General features: G+C 40.7%; 1 protein-coding gene across 1 annotated transcript in view; it reads left to right on the plus strand.

Annotated features, from left to right (window-relative positions):
• The window catches only part of myo16 (myosin XVI), a 657504-nt gene that overhangs the window by 205955 nt on the left and 430435 nt on the right, over positions 1–21114 (plus strand). The window contains exons 9-10 of the mRNA XM_041198724.1: positions 9369–9528; positions 18570–18720. Coding sequence (XP_041054658.1) covers positions 9369–9528; positions 18570–18720 — 311 coding nt within the window. The remainder of the gene's footprint in view (positions 1–9368; positions 9529–18569; positions 18721–21114) is intronic.

Here is a 21114-nt window from a genome sequence, read left to right on the forward strand (position 1 = left end):
AATTAACATCGGAAACCCCGTCCTGCCCATGGATGAGGTATCCTCAAGAATCCAAAGGCCGCTTTTTTTCCCCGCCCACCAACCGTAAGGTTGGATGGGCAGGGAAAAATTCACTTCAGTTAATTTATTAATGGGTTTATCAGCCCTCTTAATTGTCGGCAGGCACGCTTCCATATGTGCCTGCTGACTGAAATATCGCGCAAGTGCACGATGACATCAGGACACTTGCTTGACATCATCGCACGTTATTTCACACTAGTGTATGCTGGGTACCCGCCTGCATGCTGAGCTGAAAATCCAGCCCAAAGAGTCCTTAAAACTTGTAGCTGTCAGTCAAGCTATGAAATGACAGGCACCCTACTGTGATATTGGATGGTTGTGAAATCAGTCATGCAGCAATAATTCAATAATGATAACCATCAGGTATTTGTCAGCAAACAGAGTGAAATAGCAAGCAATGATTATTTTAACACTGCATAGAGTTCTTTTTCAAAGATTCAGTGTTCAGGGGTTTTAAACGTCATGACAGCTTGACAGTTGCTTTTGAAAGTTGCTTTTGACTGTTGCTTTTGATTGTTCCTTTTCATATTTCTGATAGTTGCTTTTGACAGCTCTCTTGACAGTTCCAATGAAAATAAGCATTTTTTACACACATTCATGTCTTAATTTTACAATCCCAAAGGGCACCTTAGCTCTTGCAAAAGGCAGTTTACCCCTCCAAAAGGTGCCTGAACTCCTGCAAAGGTGTCTTGGGACTGCATCCAAAGGGATATCCTACCTCTCCAAAAGGGTACCCAACCTCTCCAAAGGACTGCGCAAAGCTTAGACATGCTCCTACCAGGCCTAATCTGCACACGTCTTGTTTCCCACTCCTGACTAATGAAAGTCAGACATGACTGAAGACAGCTTCTGTTTTACATGTGTATATCCCAGCCCAGCTCTATTCATACCCCTACAAAAATGATAGGTGCTGTGTTTGGGGACAGACTTCTAGATTTCAAACTGCTCTGCAATTTTCGCAATGATGGAGAAGCTCACCATAGTTGCGAAAATCCAGACCACACACTCCACACATAGCCCTCACATAACCACCAAACACATATATACATCATTAACCCTTCCAACACATAACTCACCCCACACCCACACAACCGCATACCCCCACCCCCAACACATACACACACACATGCAATGTGTTGTAATTTTCTTGACAGAGAATATAATAAACTCCAATTAAACTGAATTTTGCTTTTATGGTTGTATCATAAAATGCTTTGTTTTGTACAAGAAGGTTTAAACCAGTCTTAAGGCTTTGTTGTAGTCAATTGATTGGAAAGCGTGTAAATATTCTGGTTGCATCCGAAGTTACTGAGATAAGAAGCTTCAAAAAGATGCAAACTGCATTTCAGCAATATCTGATCGATCAGATCATTGTGAAGCTGGACAGTGCATTCCAGATCCTAGCCAATTGCTGCATTTTTTTTCCCACAGTCATCTTTAGCTTTTTAGCCAATCACTTTGTCTTCTGGTTCTTGACCCTTCTGCCAACAGAAACAGTTCCTCCTTATTTAATCTGTCTAGACCTCTCATGAATTCCTCTCACCCTCCTCTTCAATAAAGAAAACAACCCCAACTTCTACAATCTGTCCATGTAACTGAAGTCCCTAATTCCCGGAACCATTGTGCAATTTCTTTCTGTGCCCTTTCTAAAGCCCTCACACCCTTTCTAAAGTATGCTGTCCAGTGTTGGACACAAAGGTCTGGATTTTAAGGTTTCCAGTGGGGTGGGGGAGGCAGAACGGAAAGTGAGTAGTCCGCTTGCTCCCGGCCCCGGTGTCTTGGCTTGGTGAATCAAGCATCGGGTGGCCAATTAGTGGCTGCCTAGCAGGAATGTGCCCAATTAGTGGGGCAGACAGGAGAAGGCTTATGCTGTGAACAGGAAGTCGGTCACGGCTATCAATTTACTGCTCTTTCAGTCTCTCCTTATTTTTTACAGCAGGCTCAAAACAGTGAATAAATGAAAGAAAAAACATACAAACGCTGCCACTTGATCCCTTTGGCAGGCTTTTTCTTCAGCCCCTGTGCCACTTCCTAATACTTGGCATAAAGGACTCCCAAACATTTTCCCATCTGATGCCCATCAATGAAGTGGGCACCAAAAGAATTGCGTACAATTGGGTGTTTAATAAGCTCAGTAGCTTGTCAATTGGTTATTTCAAAATGGTGGATCAGTTTTTGATTTTGGCACCTGCTTGCCTTCTGTAATATCAGAAATCGGCATAATGTTGGAATGCTGGCCTGACACCATCACACTGTACTTTACATGCACGTCAGGAGACAGCCACCTGATTCGCAGCCATAAAATCCAGCAGAGTACTGCAGATGAGGCCAAAATAGTGTTTTATAAAGATTCATTATAACTTTCTTGCTTTTATTCTCGATGTCTCTACTTATAAACCTCGGGATCCTGCATGCCTTATTAACTGCTTTCCCAATCAACCCTGCCACCTTCAACAATTTTTGTACGTGCACCACAGTCGTCTCTGTACCCGCACCATTAGAATTAGTTTAGCTTATATAGCCTCTCTTGTTCTTCTTACCAAAATGTATCACTTTGTACTTCCCTGCATTAAATTGCATCTACCACATGTCTGCCAATTCCACCAGCCTGTCTGTCTTCTTGAAGTCTAATACTATCCTACTCAGAGTTCACAATGCCTCCACGTTTTGTGTTGTCGGCAAATTTGAAATTTTGCCCTGTACACCCAAGTCTCGGTCATTAATATAGATCAAGAAAAGCTGTAGTCCAAGTATTAATCATTGGGAAACACCACTGTATACCTTCCACTCTTTCCTGTCAGTCAGTGAATTTCATATACATGCTGCCACTGTCCCTTTTATTCCATGAGCTTCAACTTTGCTGCAAGCCTGTTATGTTGGTACTTTATCAGACACCTTTTTGAAGTCCAGATACACCATGTCAACCGCAGTATAGATTCACAAGAAATATCACTGTGCAATGAGGCCTTTTGGCCTCATTGCATTGGTTCTTTGATTGAGAAATTCATTTATTGCCATTCTCCCACCTTCTCCCCATAACCATGTATGTTCTTCCTCTTCAAATAACACCTAATTCCCTTTTGAATGCCTCAATTGAACCTGCTCCCACTCTCTCAGGCAGTGCATTTCAGACCTTAACCACTCACTGTGTGAAAAAGATTTTCTCATATTGCTTTTGCTCCTTTTGCAAATTAGTTTAAATCTGTGCCCTCTCATTCTCAATCATTTCATGAGTGGGAACAGTTTCTCCTTATCTGCTCTGTATCTTCACTGCCACCTGTCTGCCCATTCCACCAATTTGTCCATGTTCTTTTGAAAGTCTACACTAACCTCTTCACAATTCACAATGCTTCTAAGTTTTGTATCATCTGCCAATTTTGAAATTGTGCCCTGTACACTAAGGTCTAGGTCATTAATGTAAGGGTCGCAACACTGACCCTTGGGAAACTCCACTACAAACCTTTCTCCTGCCCAAAAAAACACTCATTACCCACTACTCTGTTTCCTGTCACTCAGCCACTTTTACATATATGTTGCTATTTTCCCTTTTATTCCATGAGCTATAACTTTGCTCAGAAGTCTGTTGTGCGGCACTGTACCAAAGGCCTTTTGGAAGTCCATGTACACCACATCAACAGCATTGCCCTCATAAACCCTCTCCGTTACCTCTTCATAAAACTCCGGCAATTTGGTTAAAGATCATTTTCCCTTAAGAAATCCATGCTGACTTTCCTTAACCCAAATTTGCCCATGTGACTATTAATTTTGTCCCTAATTATTGTTTCTAGAAGTTTCCTCAAAATTACCAAAATTAACTGACTAGTCTGTAATTGCTGGGCTTATCTTTACACCCGTTCTTGAAATAGTGTGTAATATTTGCAATTGTCCAGTCCTCTGGCACCACCCCTGTGTCTAAGGAAGACTGAAAAGTTATGGCCTGTGCCTCTGCAAGTTCCTTCAGTATGCTTAGATGAACCTCATCCGGTCCTGGTGTGTTATCCACTTTTAAGTACATATAGCCTATCCAATACCTTCTCCCTCTCAATATTAAACCCTTATAAGTCTAAATTGTGTCCTCTTTCATCATGATCTGGGTAGCACCTTCTTCTTTGGCCAAAATAGATGGTAAGTATTCATTTAATACCTTAGCTGCCCTCTGCTTCCATGCATAAGTTCATTTTTTGGTCTCTATCAGCCCTACTCCTCCATTTACCTCCCTTTTACTATTTATGCCCATAGAAGATTTTGGGATTCCCTTTTATGTTAGCTGCAAGTCTCTACATGTAGTACAGAGCCTGGTGGATGAGAATGATACAAGAAGTAGCAAAGGGTGACAATGCAGATATCAAGAGCTACGAAAAAGGCATACAAAACAGGTATCAAAGTCAATGTTCTGACCACAGCCAGTGTTAATTGCTATGCAAACCAAATCCCAGAAGGAAACTTGGCTTATGGGCCACTCCCTTTCTTATGTATTCTGAAATGGGATGTGGACTTCACTGGCTAGGCCAGCATTTATTGCCCATCTCTAACTGCCCTTGTTCAGAGGGCATTTAAGAATCAACTACATTGCTGTAGGCCAGACCAGATAAGGACAGCATGTTTCCTTTCCTAAAGGACTTTAGTGAACCAAATGGATTTTTACAGCAATCAGCAATGGTTTCATGATCATCATCAGACATTATTGAGTTCAAGTTTCACCATCTACCATGGTGGGATTTGAATCCAGTTCCCCAGAGCATTACCCTGGGTCCCTAGAATACAGTGAGTGACAATACCATTAAGCCACTGCCTCCCCTTGTGTGCTGATGTACCTCAGCAGTAAGAGGTTTAGTAACACGTTTGGGATTTTTAAAAATTAAAAGTAAAAGTTTTATTAACAAGAATAAAAGAAAACTTAAGCACACAAGATGACAGTTGCACAATTATGGTTAGCCTTACAAACATTCCCCCCAAAAAGATCCTCCACTTGGTCAGGCCCACTAGTAAACACCTTTCAGGAACCCTCCCTTATAGATGTTTAACTATAAGAAATCCAATAATATTACACAATGCAAACTGCTGTAGCTTCAATAAAGGCATATACATGACCAATAACTCACTTCTACTCTGCTGTGGAAAACTAAGTTTCAGGATAAAACTGCTTTATGTAGCCCATGTCTTTTCTGGCTTGGCTGGATGGTTGATTCAAACTGCATCCTCTCCTAGCCCAGATCTAACAGCTCCCAAATCAACAGCTCAAACAGCTCCAGCTACTCCGACTCAAACAGCTATAGCCATAGCTACTCTAAGTTCCCCACAGTAACTCTATATTATCTATTTTCCCCTTTCACCTCAAGTTGCATTGTTCTCACACCTCTTTGAACTCCAATCCTTCCAAATATAAAATCTTTTGTGTCTCTATCTTGTCTTTGCTTTTGGGTCAATAAAATATAACATCCTCCCTTCAATTTACCTATGGAACTCCTGCAAGATGTAACCATGTTTCTTGTTACCTCTGACTCCCATTTGATATTCAAACAAACTCTCAATTTATCTAAAAATGTAAATGCAAGATCTAACCTCTTTGCCTGTACCTCAGACCTAACACTTATCTTTTACATGTTTCAACCTTCACAGGCAAAATGCCTCCTATTAGTCTCTGCCCAGCCTAATTAAATCATACATAAACACACAGAAACTTTCCCACAGAATAATGCAATATTCCCCAAAAATATTTTTTAAAAATATCCATCATTAAAAAAATACCACAGTCAACACAAAACATTTTTTACAATTATTTTATAACAGGGTAAACATTCAGAAGCAATAGTGCCCCTTTAAACTGATAACAGTGATGTTGTCAATGAAATAAGGAAAAGGCAGGCATGCTGAATATTTACTTGGCGTCAGTATTTACAGTAGAAGAAGAGGCCAATGAGCCAGGTATATCAAGGAAACTATTATTGAATCGTGTACAGGAACTCAATAAAATTAATGTAAGCATGATAACAGAAATGAGGAGATTAAGAAACTGAAGAGTGGCAAACCCCCAGGACCAGGGTTTCTATCACAGGGTTTAAAACAACCTAGGTCAGATGCCCTAACTTTAATCTTCTAAAGTTCTCTCAATTTGGGAAATGTTCTTTTGGATTGATAATTTCTCTTGTCATTCTGCTATTTAAAAAGGTGAGAAAGGGAAAGCAGGGAATTCCAGGTCAGTTAACCTAACACCTGTTGTTTGGAAATTGCTAGACTCCATAATTAAGGAATGGGATGACTGAACAACTTGAAAATTTTCAGCTGAACAGAGAGAGCCAGCGGAGATTTGTAAAGTGTAGGTCATGCCTGATGAATCTGATTGTATTTTTGAAGAGGTGCCCAAAGTTGTTGACAGGGAAATGTCTATGGATGTTACTTACATGGATTTCCAGTAGACATATGTTAATGTCCATCATAGGAGACTTTTAAACTGAAGTTGAAGCTCATGGAATTGAACTGAAATTATTGACCTGGTTCGGAATTCGGCTGACTTTAAGGAAATACAGAGTAAGGATTATGGACAGATACTCTAACTGGCAGGATTTGACTGGCAATGCCCCACAAGGATTGTGTTGGGTCTCAACTACTCACTGAATTTGTTAATAGTTTAGATGATGGTACTGAAAACAACATATCCAAGTTTGCCAATGACAAAGAAAAGTGGCATTGCAAACAGTGTAAATGGAAGTGTAAAATTATGCAGGGATATTGATCCAGATCTTCTGGCCTCTGGATAGTCAGAGACCAGACATGCCCCCAAGATGTGCTCCAGAACCCCTCAGTAGACCCAGTGCAATGACTCCATGGGAATTTCCTAGGAAGTATGAACCTCAGATGGGCAATTCCCCAGCTCCCCAGAATCCTCCGAAAATGTCTGCAACTCTGAGTTACAGTTGGAGACTTTGGACGGGTGTGACTTACTTACTTATTTACCTAGGAAAAGTTAGACAGAAAAGTTCTGGCCTAACTCCTGGCTAACTAACAGCTGACCCCTCAATCACTCATGCTGACCCTGACCCCAATTGCCCCCCAACCCTCTGACTTCCCTCTGAATCACTGATTCCTCCTTGACCCAACCTGACTAGCCCTCACCATCTGACTCTGACCCGAACACCCCCTGAACCACCCCCCCGCCGATTCCCCCAACCACCCCCAACCTGACTTTGCCACTCTACCCACCTACCAAAATACCCACCCTACCCCTTTACCCACTTACCTCACCACCTTGCCCCCTTACCCCCTTACACACTCTATTACCACCTTACCTTTTCCATCGTACCTGCTTGCCCACTTATCTCATCCACCCTACCACTTGCCCAAGCACCATCGACCCTCCCCCTTAGCCATCCTACTCCCTTACCTACCCTACACTGTTACCCCCTGACCATACCTACCACATCCCCTTACCCACTTACCTTGCCTACCCTACCCCCTTACACACTTACCATACATACCCTACCCCATTACCCACCCTACCCCCTTAGTCCCTTACATCACCCACCCTAACCCGTTACACACTTACCTTTTCTCTGCATTTCAAAGAAGCTTTGAGACATTTCAACTCTCTAATTACCAGAATACGGCAGCTAATGCCGTAAAAAGGGTGCGTGGCTTCTGCATAGATTGTCTCTGTTGCTCCTCCTGAGGTTTGCTGCGTTTAGTCAGTTTGGAAGGATCCTCCCTTGGGAGATTGCCCAGAAAAATCGGAGAAAGGTAAGTGTGTATTTTTATGTCTGATCAAGGTCAGAAATCGGGGTTCCAACCCTGAACGGAGGATTTGTCCAGTGATAGATTAAGTGAAAGGGCAAAACTGGTAAATAGATTTCAACGTAGACAGATTTGAGGTTATTCACATTGGACCTAAAAAGAGTGGAGCAGAATATTTTCTAAATTTTGAAAAGCTAGAAACAGTGGCAATCTAAAGATATTTGGGGATCCAGGTACATAAACCATTAAATGTTATAAACAGGTGTAAAAAAAAATCCAAAAGGGAAATGAAACGTTCATGTTTACACCTAGAGGCCAAGAAAGGACAGATTACCTTGGAGGCATTGTGGCATTGAGTTGCTAGAATGCTACCTGAACTCCAACGATCAAGTTATGAGAAGAGATTTAACAAACGAGGTTCATATTCCTTGGCTGATTTGATCAATACTTTCAAGCTAATAAGAGGAATAGATAGGACAGATTGGGAGAAACTATTTCCTCTGACTGGGGAGTCTAGGACTAAGTAACATAGTCAAAAACTCAGGGACAGACTTTTCAGGAGTAAAATTAGAAAATACTTCTTCACACAAAGGATGCCAGAGGTTTGGAACTCTCTTCCCCAAAAAGCAATTGATGCCAGATTAATTGTTCATTTTAGAACTGAGATTGATCAAATATCTGTTATCCAAAGTTAGCAAAGGATAAAGGGCAAAGACGGACTGGAGGATCTACCGGTCCCACCCGCCGGCGGGAATTACTGGTGCCACCTAAGTCAACAAACTTTTGGTGGGTCCATCACAACCACTGTGGCCGGACCAGAAAATCCCGAGCAGAGTTAGGTGTAGATCAGCCATGATTCCATGGAATGGTGGAAGGATTGGAGGAGTGAAATGGCCTGGTCCCGCTCCTCTGTTCAGTTGTCTAATGGACGCTTGATTCGCTCTCTGCTGCCACTGCCAAGCACCATGTCAATGGCAGCATAGTAAAACATTTGAGACAGTGTTTCGTCTAAAGCTTGAAAAATCAAGTGAAGGACTGAGGCCCAATTCACAGGACACCACTTCAGTTTGAAAGAGAGAGAAAGAGAATGTGATGAATCAAATATTATCCTGGTTATCCCAAGTTTCAATTTTAAATATTTAATCCTGACTTCTGCTGTTGCCTCCTTTTTCTGTGCTATAATGCTCACCTATCATCTTAGTTTGTCATTGATATTCTCTCCTGGCTCTCTGTCCTCCAGCACATTTATTTCAAAACATATATCCTCATTTGCATATCCTTCCATGGCCCTGCCCAACCCTACTTTTGCAACCTCTTCTACCTTAACTCACAGATCACAACCTGTGCTCTTCTAGCTCTAATCTGTTTTGTGACCTCCGGTCTCTTTGCTGCATCACACCATCGGAGACAAAGGGCCAGACTTTTGCACAGTTAGAACAACTTCTATGATTCTATTCTAAAGTTCCGTGAATTTGATGTATTCTATGAATAGTGCTAATCGGAACATAATCTCCATGGAGCCGATGTGAAGGATGATGAATGAGATTATCTGGGATGTTTGATGTCTTTCTCATTGTTAGATGTTGCAGCATCCGAATGTCTTGAAGACATCTTGTTGAAAGCAGAGGAAGACTGGAAGGAGACATGGAGACAATCTGCAACATTTTGTCCTGATCCAGAAATGCAAGAGGAAACATATGAAGAAATCATTCATGATGCTCCTGTGCCAGTGAAAATACTGTAAGATTTCCCATTACAAATGAGCATTCTACAAACATCTTTTTATTTGTGAGTTAAGATTTTAAAGCTTGAGGGCAAGGATTTTTTCTTGAATATTGCTGAAAATAGAGATATGCTGTCAAAGCTTTTAATCTTGCACTCATCAGGGCAGATTCACAAGAATACCAAATCTCAAATCTACCAATCAGAGTCCACTTTCCAACCAAGCTTCACCCTCTTCTCATTGCAGGTTAAACTGTTGTTCCCTTGCATGTCTCTTAATTCAGCAATATTCAAGTTCTGTACTTTCGAGCAAATTTTTTTTCCCCTATTGTCAGCTTTCATAGGCGGTCATTGAAAAGTATAAACAAAGTTAAGGTTACAGTATACAGCAGGAAAAGTCCAAAAAATATGTGTTTTACTTTTTTTGGTTAACTTGTGTGGTCTGAAGTGTCAGCAGAGCTCCCCTGTCCAGGTTTCCCTCCCTCTTCCCTGGCTTCAATGAGTCCCTCACTAAACCCCTTCCCACCATTTTCCTAAGTGTCAAATACCAGTCCTTTGGATCCTGCTGTCTTAAACTCTCCTGCATATCTGACTGGTTCGGTCAAGAGGCTGATGTGGGTGTTATTAGACAGCCTTTCGGTAAAGCTGAGTTATTTAAAAAAATCCCAGAGGGAAACTTTAAATAACTGTCATTAGCTTTAAGTTTTAGTGTTACGTTTGAGATGCATCTCTGAATTTAGGAATCAGACCACCAGTTCTTGAGAGGTTTTATATTAAGCTAAATGAAACATTTTATTAATTTACACGTTAAATATATACACATGGCTACAAATTACGACAATCATAACTTTTAACAGTTTCCCAAACTAATCGCCATTAAGGCAACAGCAACCCGTAGACTTAACCAGACATCAGGCAAAGCATTTTCATCTTACAAATTCAAAATGAGGTTCTTTTCACTTTAGTACCTGTGGAGACAGTTGGAGACTTACAGCTGCCTTTGATCTCACATTGCCTCTGCTCTACACACACAAAATGGTTGTCTTGTTGTACCTAGCACAGCCCATTGAATGTAAATTTTTATTGTATCACCAGTCACTTTGAACTCCACCTCTCTAACAATAAAACCCCTTTCATAGTACCAACTGTATTAATAATATAAACATATTGCTTGGTCAGTGCTAGTGAGATGCCAGAATTCACCCCCCTTCTTGAATGTTCTATTCAAAAAAATGCAAATATACTCTATCTCTCTTACATATCAAAACAAGTACACATCAAATCACCCAGACCAGCTGTCTTTAATCCAGTTAAGACACACCCACAGACTAAACCTCTGTTTGAAAAGAAAAATATTTTCCAATAATGTTATATACATTAATAGCTTCATGACAGTGGGCTTATTGCTGATGATGCCTTGGAGTTAAAATCTGTCAAGGCTCATGCTGTGGAGATCCATATGATTTGCCATCTGCCTCAGCAACTAACCAGAGAACTCCCATTCTAATTAAAAGCAGCCATTTGGCATCTTCTTTCTGGAGAGATCATGATTTTCAGAAAGCATTGAAAAGTTAAATGTCATTGCAGTCAGTTGAATGAAACAGATACCATCAATGTATCTACATTTTTTTGATATGGGTCAATGCTCTAGGGAAGGGGAAGCCTAGCCAAATGAAAGATTGCAGCAAGATCTTACATAGCTTTAATGGGTTCAAAGCATGGATCTAAGTTTTTTTAGGATACCTTTATGTACATCTCTGGATTTTTATAGGCACAAGGAGAAGAACATATTTTTTGCATCCAGTTATTACATTGGGATTTTGATTGAGGGCAATAGCAGAGCCACATTCATCTTCATATGGGTATTAGTCATTATTGTCTCTTAAGTTCATAGTTGGCATAGTTCACTTTTGCATGCTATCTTTTACCTTTTAATAACAAAGATTAATTGACGCAGACCAAATCCAATTATATGAGTATTTTCAAGAGCAAAATGTTATGGTCCCCCACCAATGGATTTGCAGGCAGAGGGACCTGTAAAAAATTCCCAGGTGACCTTCCCATTATCATCCGAGCTATATGCAATTTTACAAAATACTGCAGAGTATTCCCAACATTCTCTCTTTTTATTTCAGATTTCCAGGGTGTGCAAGTTCGAGTGACCTTGATCACTTTGTCATTTTTAAAATTCTAATTAATTTCCAACAGGAACACATTAAAGAGAATTTGAATTTTGTTTTAATAAAAATCAGAGGAGATTTGCAAGGCATGTATAAAATGTAATTGATTTTATGTGCTGCTGGTATTACAATTATTTCTACCTTTCTCCACGGGGATGGCGGAAGCCTCCTTCCTCTGATTAAAGGAGAGGTGAAAGGCAAATTTGTTGGCGGTTGCTGTAATGCAATTCTCCTAGAGCCTTTTTTTTAAATGTCTTTACCTTTAATTTAAGTAATTTTATCCTGATTTTAGCAATCAGCTGCTTCACCAGGACAAACATTCTCCACATGGGTGAACTAAATATACTGCACACTCATCTATAAGTTGAGCCTGCTTTTGGGGCGCACATGATACTCTGTTGCTCGTTATCAAGACTGCCACGGTAACTGACTTGCACGCAGCAGGTGGATAAATCTATGGGCAGGGGCATTTTTGTTGAATATATTTATTTTTGCTTAATGTTTAAAAACAACAAAATCAGAGGAGGGCACATGGATGAAATTCAACCTCAGCTCAACAGGAGGTCAAATTTTGGCAGATTTGTGGCAAGAGAGCTTGTGGGTCAGGCTTGCTGTATGGCCTTGTGCACTCAACCTTTTTATTTAAGTGATCCCTTTCCTGGAATTTGGGATGGATTCCTACTGATACTGAATGATCAGCAAAATGTCCTGTGCCACAGTGCCATCACCAGAATTTCTACACTATCATTAGAAAAGTATGAAAGGCTCAATATTTTAATGTTAATATTTATTATATTCACAATACTTTGAACGTAAATATTACAATTCAGACTATTCTTTACATTCTTTATTTATCATCACTGCAGAAGTCATTGCATGACCCCTTCTAGCCTTTAATTTGTACAGCGGCGCAACTAAATAGGAAAAAACTGATTTTAATGGGAAACCACGAGTCTCTAATTCCTTTGATGCACAAGTTGGCACAAAAGAAGGTAAAAAGATGTCTACACAATTAATAAAAGTTGTCCCACATTATTCTTGTGATAGACCAGAGGTAAAAGGAACTTGCATATTTTAAAATTTCAAAAGAAAATTACAAGATTTTTCTCATTTGGTTCAGATGCTAGACATTTGCTTGCATTCAATATCTTTGCATTTGTCACAGGAATCCAACAGATCCACATTCCTACCAATCTCTTTGTAAAGAAATTCTTTCTAAATCTCTTATGATCAGTTTATGCGCCCTTGTTCCACACTCACCCACAAATAAAAACAGGTTCTCCACATCCACCCTATCAAATTTAAATGTTACTATTTAAATGGGGTTTTTGTTTCGATCATGACAGAACTCTCAATTATTAATCTCAGAGAACCTCGCTCTGCGTTTATATATGTGCCCCTCACACATGAGAAAATATCTCAGAGTGCAGTACAAAAAGGGCAAAGAGGACAGAATGGACACAGGGGATGGAGACTTAAAGCCACAATCTACAAGGAGGTTTTGAAAGTAAGGAAGAAGGTGGCAAAGCAGAGAAAATGGATAGTTTTCCAGAAGGCTGAATGAGAGCCGCCGCTGATGAAGTGGAAGGGGTGAGAAGAAACCTTGGATTAGAGGGGCATATGGTGCATGCAGAAATGTGAGTTAGGAGGAGATCATTCAATGTCAGATGAGGCCGTAGGAGGGATTTAATTGAAATTAAGGAATAAGAATTTACATATCAATAGAAATCGAATGGCACTTGGAGAGGATTTGGGCAAGGGGATATGGAACTTTTTTGCTTCAAAAGGATAGGATCGAGGATTTCCAATGCGGTTTTCTTCTCTGTTGCAGAGAAGATTTCTCCTTTACTTTTCATATTTGCAGCTTTTGCTATACCGTGTATACTACTCTATATTTAATGTGTCATTAGAGATTCAGTTCATACTTACCAGTTTTTTCATAGCAAAAAAGAATAATGCTGCTGTAAATTATAATCCATGATTACACTGAAATGATAGATGGGTTCTAACTCACAACTTAGTGTTTATGAATAAATGATTGTAAGGTTGAGTTGCAAATTACATAGCTATGGTATGATAATGTTGTGAGAAGACTAGCTCAAGCTAGGCTATTAGCAAAAGTTGAGTATCTCATTAAATAGCTGCCACCCACATCATCCCCCAGCATTTGTGCACTTCGAACTGTTTTGTAGAGCCTCCTGGTGAATTCCATTGAATAGCCCTGTTTATTTTCCAACTGGTGTTATTCATAGTTATAATTAGTCTTAGAATATCGTGTAATTCCTCTATTTTAAGTTGTGAAAAATATGATCAATGTAAGAATTTGTGTATGCACTTTTACATTTTCCTAGATGTTTAGCAGTTATCACTTTCCATTGGTGCTCTAAGTATAAACTAATTGGTAGCGTTCAAAGAGAACACTGCTCTCAAAGGCCAATGATGACACATTTCCCATGAAAGAGTGTATTTTTTAGCTGTCAGGAAAGAAGGAAATGTTAATTAGACCTAACAAGGTTGTATCTTTCTGACATATCCAATTTCCACCATATTGCTCAATCCTTTTTCTTTCCACATTTGCCTCCAATTTAAATTATTTTGCAGAATGTTGTCAGTTTGGAAATATTAATGCTTCAGGACAAATTGGTCATTATATAATTGTTCACTATAGAAATAATGGCCTCAGTCAATATAATAGAAAATTGAGTTAATTGAAGTATAAATCATACCGGGCTGAATTAGATAGCCCATGAAGTTGGGTGCGGGGATCATGCTGTGCGATTATCCTCTGATCGACGTGATGCAGGTAGCATGGAAACTGCCTGTTGACTGCTCATTTCCCTCATTGTGTCATGCTCGATGTACAGCTGAGCAGCTGCACGCCCATAAAGGAGCCCGTTTATAGGTGCAATCTTGCTGCAGGGACGGAAACTGCTTGGACCACACTTGAAGATTTTCAGGAATGCCCCAAATTGACAAAACAAGGAGGAGAGTGTGCCCCCATATTTCCAGATGCCAAGCTGGTGTCACAGGCACAGAAAGTGGACCAGATGAAAGAGGTTCTCTTCCCTCAGGGGCGAGAAGGCTTTCCAGAGACGAATGCTCAGAAGGCAGGAGGAGCAAGTGACCGCAGCAGTCAATGCCAACAGTTTGGTGCTGCAAATCTGAGTGATTACTGATCTCACACAAGTGGTCAAGGTCAGTGAATGCCCCCTTATATACCAATTTAAACCAACTAAGCTACTCATTTCACATGCTGTGCCATTCACCACAGCCCCTTCACTTATCTATCAACAATCTATATCAACCATGACTCAAACCACACCTTCATTTGCTACACTTCATCCTCACACACTTAGCACAGCTGCAAACCACAAACTCATATCTCACACATTGTGCATGCTGTCAGCTGTTCCACTATGGCAGACATATCACCCAAACACATTACAACATAGTCATTGTTCCTTCCTTTTTGGAGGAGAAATTGGCCAATAGTAGATGGCAACAGCAACTAACCAGCATGGCTGCATGTGCTGGCCCATATTGAAGGAGACTGTGCTGGGAATAACTGGAGTACCTACCATTGAGGCAGTGGTCAGTGGCTTTGCTGGAACCACTGTGGATGATGGTATGTTCCTGTGTTCCTGCTTATTGCACTTTGTCAAATCCCACTTCACCTTCATCTTGCAATCTGTTATGATATACAAGCTGCTGATGGCGTAACCATGTATCTTTTTCTTTCCCTCACCCCAAACCTCAGGTTATGCATTTGTGCTTTTAGATATCCAAGAACTTCTGCCTGACCGGCCAGTAATGCTAGGGGCTGAAGACCTAGAGAGAGAGCAGACTGGGAAGGAAGACACACCAGTATTCTTGCAGTTGTGTCGAGCGCCTTGATGGCAGGAATATTGTGTGGTGCTTCCGCTCGGAGGTTGGATGGCTGGCCACGCACAATCATGCGGTGGTCAGCCTATTAGGTATGCATAGTCAAGGGGCCCAGCCAACCGTACTATGGGAATGGGCAGGAGCTTGACAAGACGCAGTTACCTCATGGAGTCGAAGATATGGCTGCCATATTTAAAAGGCACCCAGACGGGCATGCGCTCCCTGTAATCGAGCAACAACAGTCTGGCGAGTGGATGATCCAAAATATCCAATTGGAGTCGGACCACTGTACCTAATGTTGATCAGACGGAAAACCATTCACTTAACTGGATACATTGAAAAAGCTCCAACTTGCAATCCACGATACAGAAGAACTCCCTCAGCACAGGAATCCTCGCAGACAGCAGCGAAGAGAATTTGTGCAGAAGCAACAGCCCTCTTTTTGTGGCACTTTCTGTTGTAAGGCAAGTTTAAATGTCCAATGTGAATGTTAGTGAATGGATAAGTGGATGAATGAGTGAATGGCTACGGTGGGTAGAGGTGGCTGAGATAGGCGGATGAGGTAAGTGGGTAAGACAGTAGGGTGGCAAGTGGGTAGGGAGGCAGATGGGTGACATGGTACAATTGCAGGTGGATGGGGTGGCAGGTGGGTGAGGTGGTGGGATGTCAGGTGGGTGAGGTGGTAGGGTGGCAGCTGGATAGGGTGGGTGTGGTGGTTTGGGGGTAATCGGGTTGGGTCGGGAGGGGTTGTCAGTTGGAGACTAATCAAGTTGGGTTGGTGGGGGAGTTGGGTGGTCCGGGGGAGTTGGGGGTTTCGGGAGGTAGTCAGATGGTAGGGGCTAATCACGCTGGGACAGAGGAGTTGGGGGTCATGGGGCGGGGGCGCAGGTGGTTGGAGCTAGCCAGGTTGGTTTAGGGGCTCGACAGGGGAGCTGGGAGGGTCATGTGTACACTTACCCAGGAATTAGACCAGGATTTTTCTGTCTGACATTTCCTGGGTAACTATTCAGATAAATAAGTTGCAACTGTCCAAAGTCTCCAACTCTAACTCAGAGCTGGAGACTATTTTGGAGGGTCTTGGGGAGTGGGGAATTGCCCATTTGAAGTGCAAACTTCCCAGGCAGTTCACGTGGAATCAGTGCATTGGGATTTCTGTGGGGTCTCGAAATGTATCTGAGGGGTACAACTGGTCTCCAATGATCCAGAGACTGGAAGATCTGGACCGATGTTTGAAAGTACTACTGCTCCTGTAGAATGCTGATCTGACCCTCCTGGAATTTTGCAACTGCTGAATACTCTTTGAATAAAGACATTTCTTCAGAATCCCTATTGGATTTCTTGGTGTGTAACTTATATTGATGGCAAGGGAAAAAAAAATAGGAAAAACCCGGAAGTGTGTTCAGTGGAAGGGTGGCTCTTTGCGTATTTTCCCATTTTGTACCTAAAATCAGGCACAGAAAAATTGCCTTTAAGAATAGAGGAGAAAGATAAGGAGATATAAAAAAATAATTAGAATAGAGAAGAGGCAGGGAAACAGTTGAATAAAGTTATGCATTTACACTGTATGCTAGCACTTGGATATGTCAGAAAGCATTTCATACACCATCAGTTCTTTTGAAATCCAGTAGTAGTTGTGATGTTGGCAAGAATGTCAGGCAATTGTCAACAGTCGACATAAAGTAATGAGATGAACGATCAATTAATATGGTAATTAATTTTGGTGGTGTTTTTCATTCAGAAAACCATGTTTATTAGAATATTTCCTCAAATAGTATCAGAGAGTCTTAAAACTACACTTGAACTACCAGAACAGTACATTATTCTATCATCCCATCCACAAAACTTCCTTGGTACTGATCCTATGACACTCAGGACGAGAGATTGTTTTCTGTCTATGAACAATACAACTTGAGATCCACTCACAACTTAAATGGTATTTAGCTGGGTGGGCCATTTTTGAAAAGTGTAAAATGAAGTAAAAATAAATGGGAAAAAAAGGAATCAAATTGTTAAGCTTTTGTATCACATTAAAGATTAAGAGGATAACATATTTCAATAATGCATTCATTCTAATGTTAAATCTATAAATTATGTTACTGCCCAAATGTTTTTATGACTTCTATAAGCTACATTTCCAGTTGTCAGTCTGAGTTTTGAGTTGCAGCCTTCAGCTATTGGTCAAGCATGGACTTGATTCTTTGTTGTCCAAATGTACTCCAACTTCTGGAAATGCCCAAGAAACAATGTAGCTGCCGCTTAGAAATGAATTAAATTTGGCCCCATTTTTCAGATGCAATATGGACCTTGACCAAGGTGAAACTGCTATATCGACATCCCATTCTTTCTAACAGGATGTGGTGGTTGATAAATTAATTATACCTGAATTACGATTCTTAGTACAGTTAGGGTTCATTCTATAACCATCTGTTATTAGATCAATATCCCTGCTGACTAGTGTAAAGGAATCAGCCATTAACATCCATTGTTCACACACAATTGTCTGCAACACATTATTAAATATTAATTTTTTTTCTAACCTGCTCCCCCCAGATCCACAAAATGTGTTGGTAAATTAGGTTTTTAACAATATCATCATCTTTGTTCCATACTGTCTGCTGAACCAGAAACACTTCAATATTCTCTCTATATTATTTTGATTTTCAGCTGGATATGGCATACATAAAATAAATTACAACATCAAAGTGACCTTAAAATCTTGTGAAACAAAAACAGAATTACCTGGAAAAACTCAGCAGGTCCGGCAGCATCAGCGGAGAAAAAAGAGTTGACGTTTCGAGTCCTCATGCCCCTTTAACAGAACTGAATCTTGTGACCCATTGTCCTGTTGAGATACAAAGTGCAGTCTTTAGTGCTGTTGATAGTGCCTGAATCATAAGAGATGCCTTGGTTTGAATTTGAATTTTCCCTGACTGCTAACCTTTGGAGGAGAAAGTGGTCTAACTTGTACATGTATATTTATATATCTTAATTCCTCAGGAATCCTCTCGCCCTTCCCATTGCCAAACAGGATAGCATGTTGGAAAAGGATACAATGTTTAAAGACACATCTGGGAACTTGTGCAAACAAAATTCACAAGACAGCCACTGCAACAACCTAGCAGTGAATGGCACATCCAAACTTGAGCAGGTACCTAAATGTTTATTTTTGTATAGAATAACTGATTTAATTAGTATTTATTAAACCTAGAGATTATAATAAAACTATAATAGACTTATTGTATAAGACATTATTTCACTGCGACTAATAGAAGATTGTAGGATAGCAACTGAGCCTTTGTTCTTATTTGCTACCAACAACTTCATTTTTTTGACTTGTTGACTTGTTTCGCAATTATTAACTTGACCTTTGGCTTAACTTCGTAAAATAGCTCTGCATATAGTGTTGCACAGCTATGCAAATTACTAGCATTTTTTTTAATGATAGGTACTCGAGACATTTTAAGACACTTCTTTCCACAGGTTGTCAAGCTGTAATTCCTTAAAACTTTAAGTCAGTTGTAACTAACGCAGTGCTTCAAAAATCTTTGACCAGCGGTTATTATGTATCGTATCCTAGAATAATAACTATTAACGCTTCTCACAAAGTAATATTTGATAACCTGAACTGAACATACCTTGAGAAAAACACCCTTCATTTTACTATTTAATCCCGTGCTATCTAATGGCCTGTTATCCAATGAAATCATGTTTGACCAGTTTATTGGAGTTCTTTGAAGGAGTCACGTGTTGTTTATAAAGGGGAACTGGTGGATGTACTATACTTAGATTTCCAGAAGGCATTTGATAAAGTGCCACTCAAAGGTTATTGCAGAAAATAAAAGCTCATAGTGTAGGGGATAACTTAGAAGATTGGTTAGCTAATAGGAAGCCGAGAGTTGGCATAAATGGGTCTGGTTGGCAGGATGTGACAAGTGGTGTGCCACAGGGATCAGTGCTGGAGCTTCAATTTTTTTACAATTTATATAAATGACTTGAATGAAGGGATCGAACGAATGGTGGCTAAATTTGCTGATGACACTTTATACATTAATGATCTAGATGAAGGAACTGAGGGCATCCTTGCTAAGTTTGCAGATGATACAAAGATAGGTGGAGAGACAGGTAGTATTGAGGAGGCAGGGAGGCTGCAGAAGGATTTGGACAGGTTAGGAGAATGGGCAAAGAAGTGGCAGATGGAATACAACATGGGCAAGTGTGAGGTCATGCACTTTGGTAGGAAGAATAGAAGCATAGACTATTTTCTAAATGGGGAGAGAATTCAGAAATCTGGAGTGCAAAGGGACTTGGGAGTCCTAGTCCAGGATTCTCTTAAGGTTAACGTGCAGGTTGAGTCGGTAGTAAGGAAGGCAAATGCAATGTTGGCATTTATTTCGAGAGGACTAGAATATAAAAGCAGGGATGTGCTGCTGAGGATTTATAAGGCTCTGGGCAGACCACATTTAGAATATTGTGAGCAATTTTGGGCCCCATATCTCAGGAAGGATGTTCTGGTCCTGGAGAGGGTCCAGAGGAGGTTCACAGGAACGATCCTAGGAATGAAAGGCTTAACATTTGAGGAACGTTTGAGGACTCTGGGTCTATACTCGATGGAGTTTAGAAGGATGAGGAGGGATCTGATTGAAACTCACAAAATACTGAAAGGCCTGGATATAGTGGACGTGGGGAAGATGTTTCCTTTAGTAGGAGAGACTATGACCTTAGACCACAGCCTCAGAGTAAAGGGAAGACCTTTTAGAACAGAGATGAGGAGAAACTTCTTTAGCCAGAGAATGGTGAATCTATGGAATTCATTGCCACAGAAGGCTGTGGAGGCCAGGTCTTTGAGTGTATTTAAGACCGAGATACATAGGTTCTTGATTGGTAAGGGGACCAAAGGTTACGGGGAGAAGGCGGGAGAATGGGTTGAGAAACTTCACAGCCATGATTGAATGGCGGAGCAGACTCGATGGGCCAAATGGCCTAATTTCTGCTCCTATGTCTTATGGTCTTATGGGAGGGATTGTAAAATTCTGCCTTGTATCTCTGTTACGGAGACCCACAGCGAAGGTTTACTGTGTCACTGTTACATTTGAAATGGAACAATATGGCTGCATCCACTGGATACGTTGGAAGGCTAGGAACATGTGAGAGAGCTCAGCTTTATAAATTGAAAGAATGGACACAATTTACAGAATTAATAATATTTCAGAACTCAGGGGCGAAAGTGAAGAAGCCCAGATTCAGAATAAGGCAATTCTTGAACACAAGGAAGCAATTTCCATAATAGAGATTTACGCAGAAGTGTATGGTACACTAACAAACCTTCCTGCTCCCATTGTGCCATTTAAAACAATCATCACCAAGCTGGAGGAACATTTCAATCTTAAGCCATTGGAGAAGGCAGAAAGCTACAAATTTGGAATAAGAAACCAGACAAGTAGTGAAACAGTTGATGAGTACGTTGTGGCAGGGAAGAATTTATCAAAACAATGCAACTTTGGCATATTCTTAGACTGTGCATTATGCGATGCATTTGCATGTG

Source organism: Carcharodon carcharias, chromosome 11, assembly GCF_017639515.1.
Source record: "Carcharodon carcharias isolate sCarCar2 chromosome 11, sCarCar2.pri, whole genome shotgun sequence".
Classification (NCBI taxonomy): domain Eukaryota; kingdom Metazoa; phylum Chordata; class Chondrichthyes; order Lamniformes; family Lamnidae; genus Carcharodon; species Carcharodon carcharias.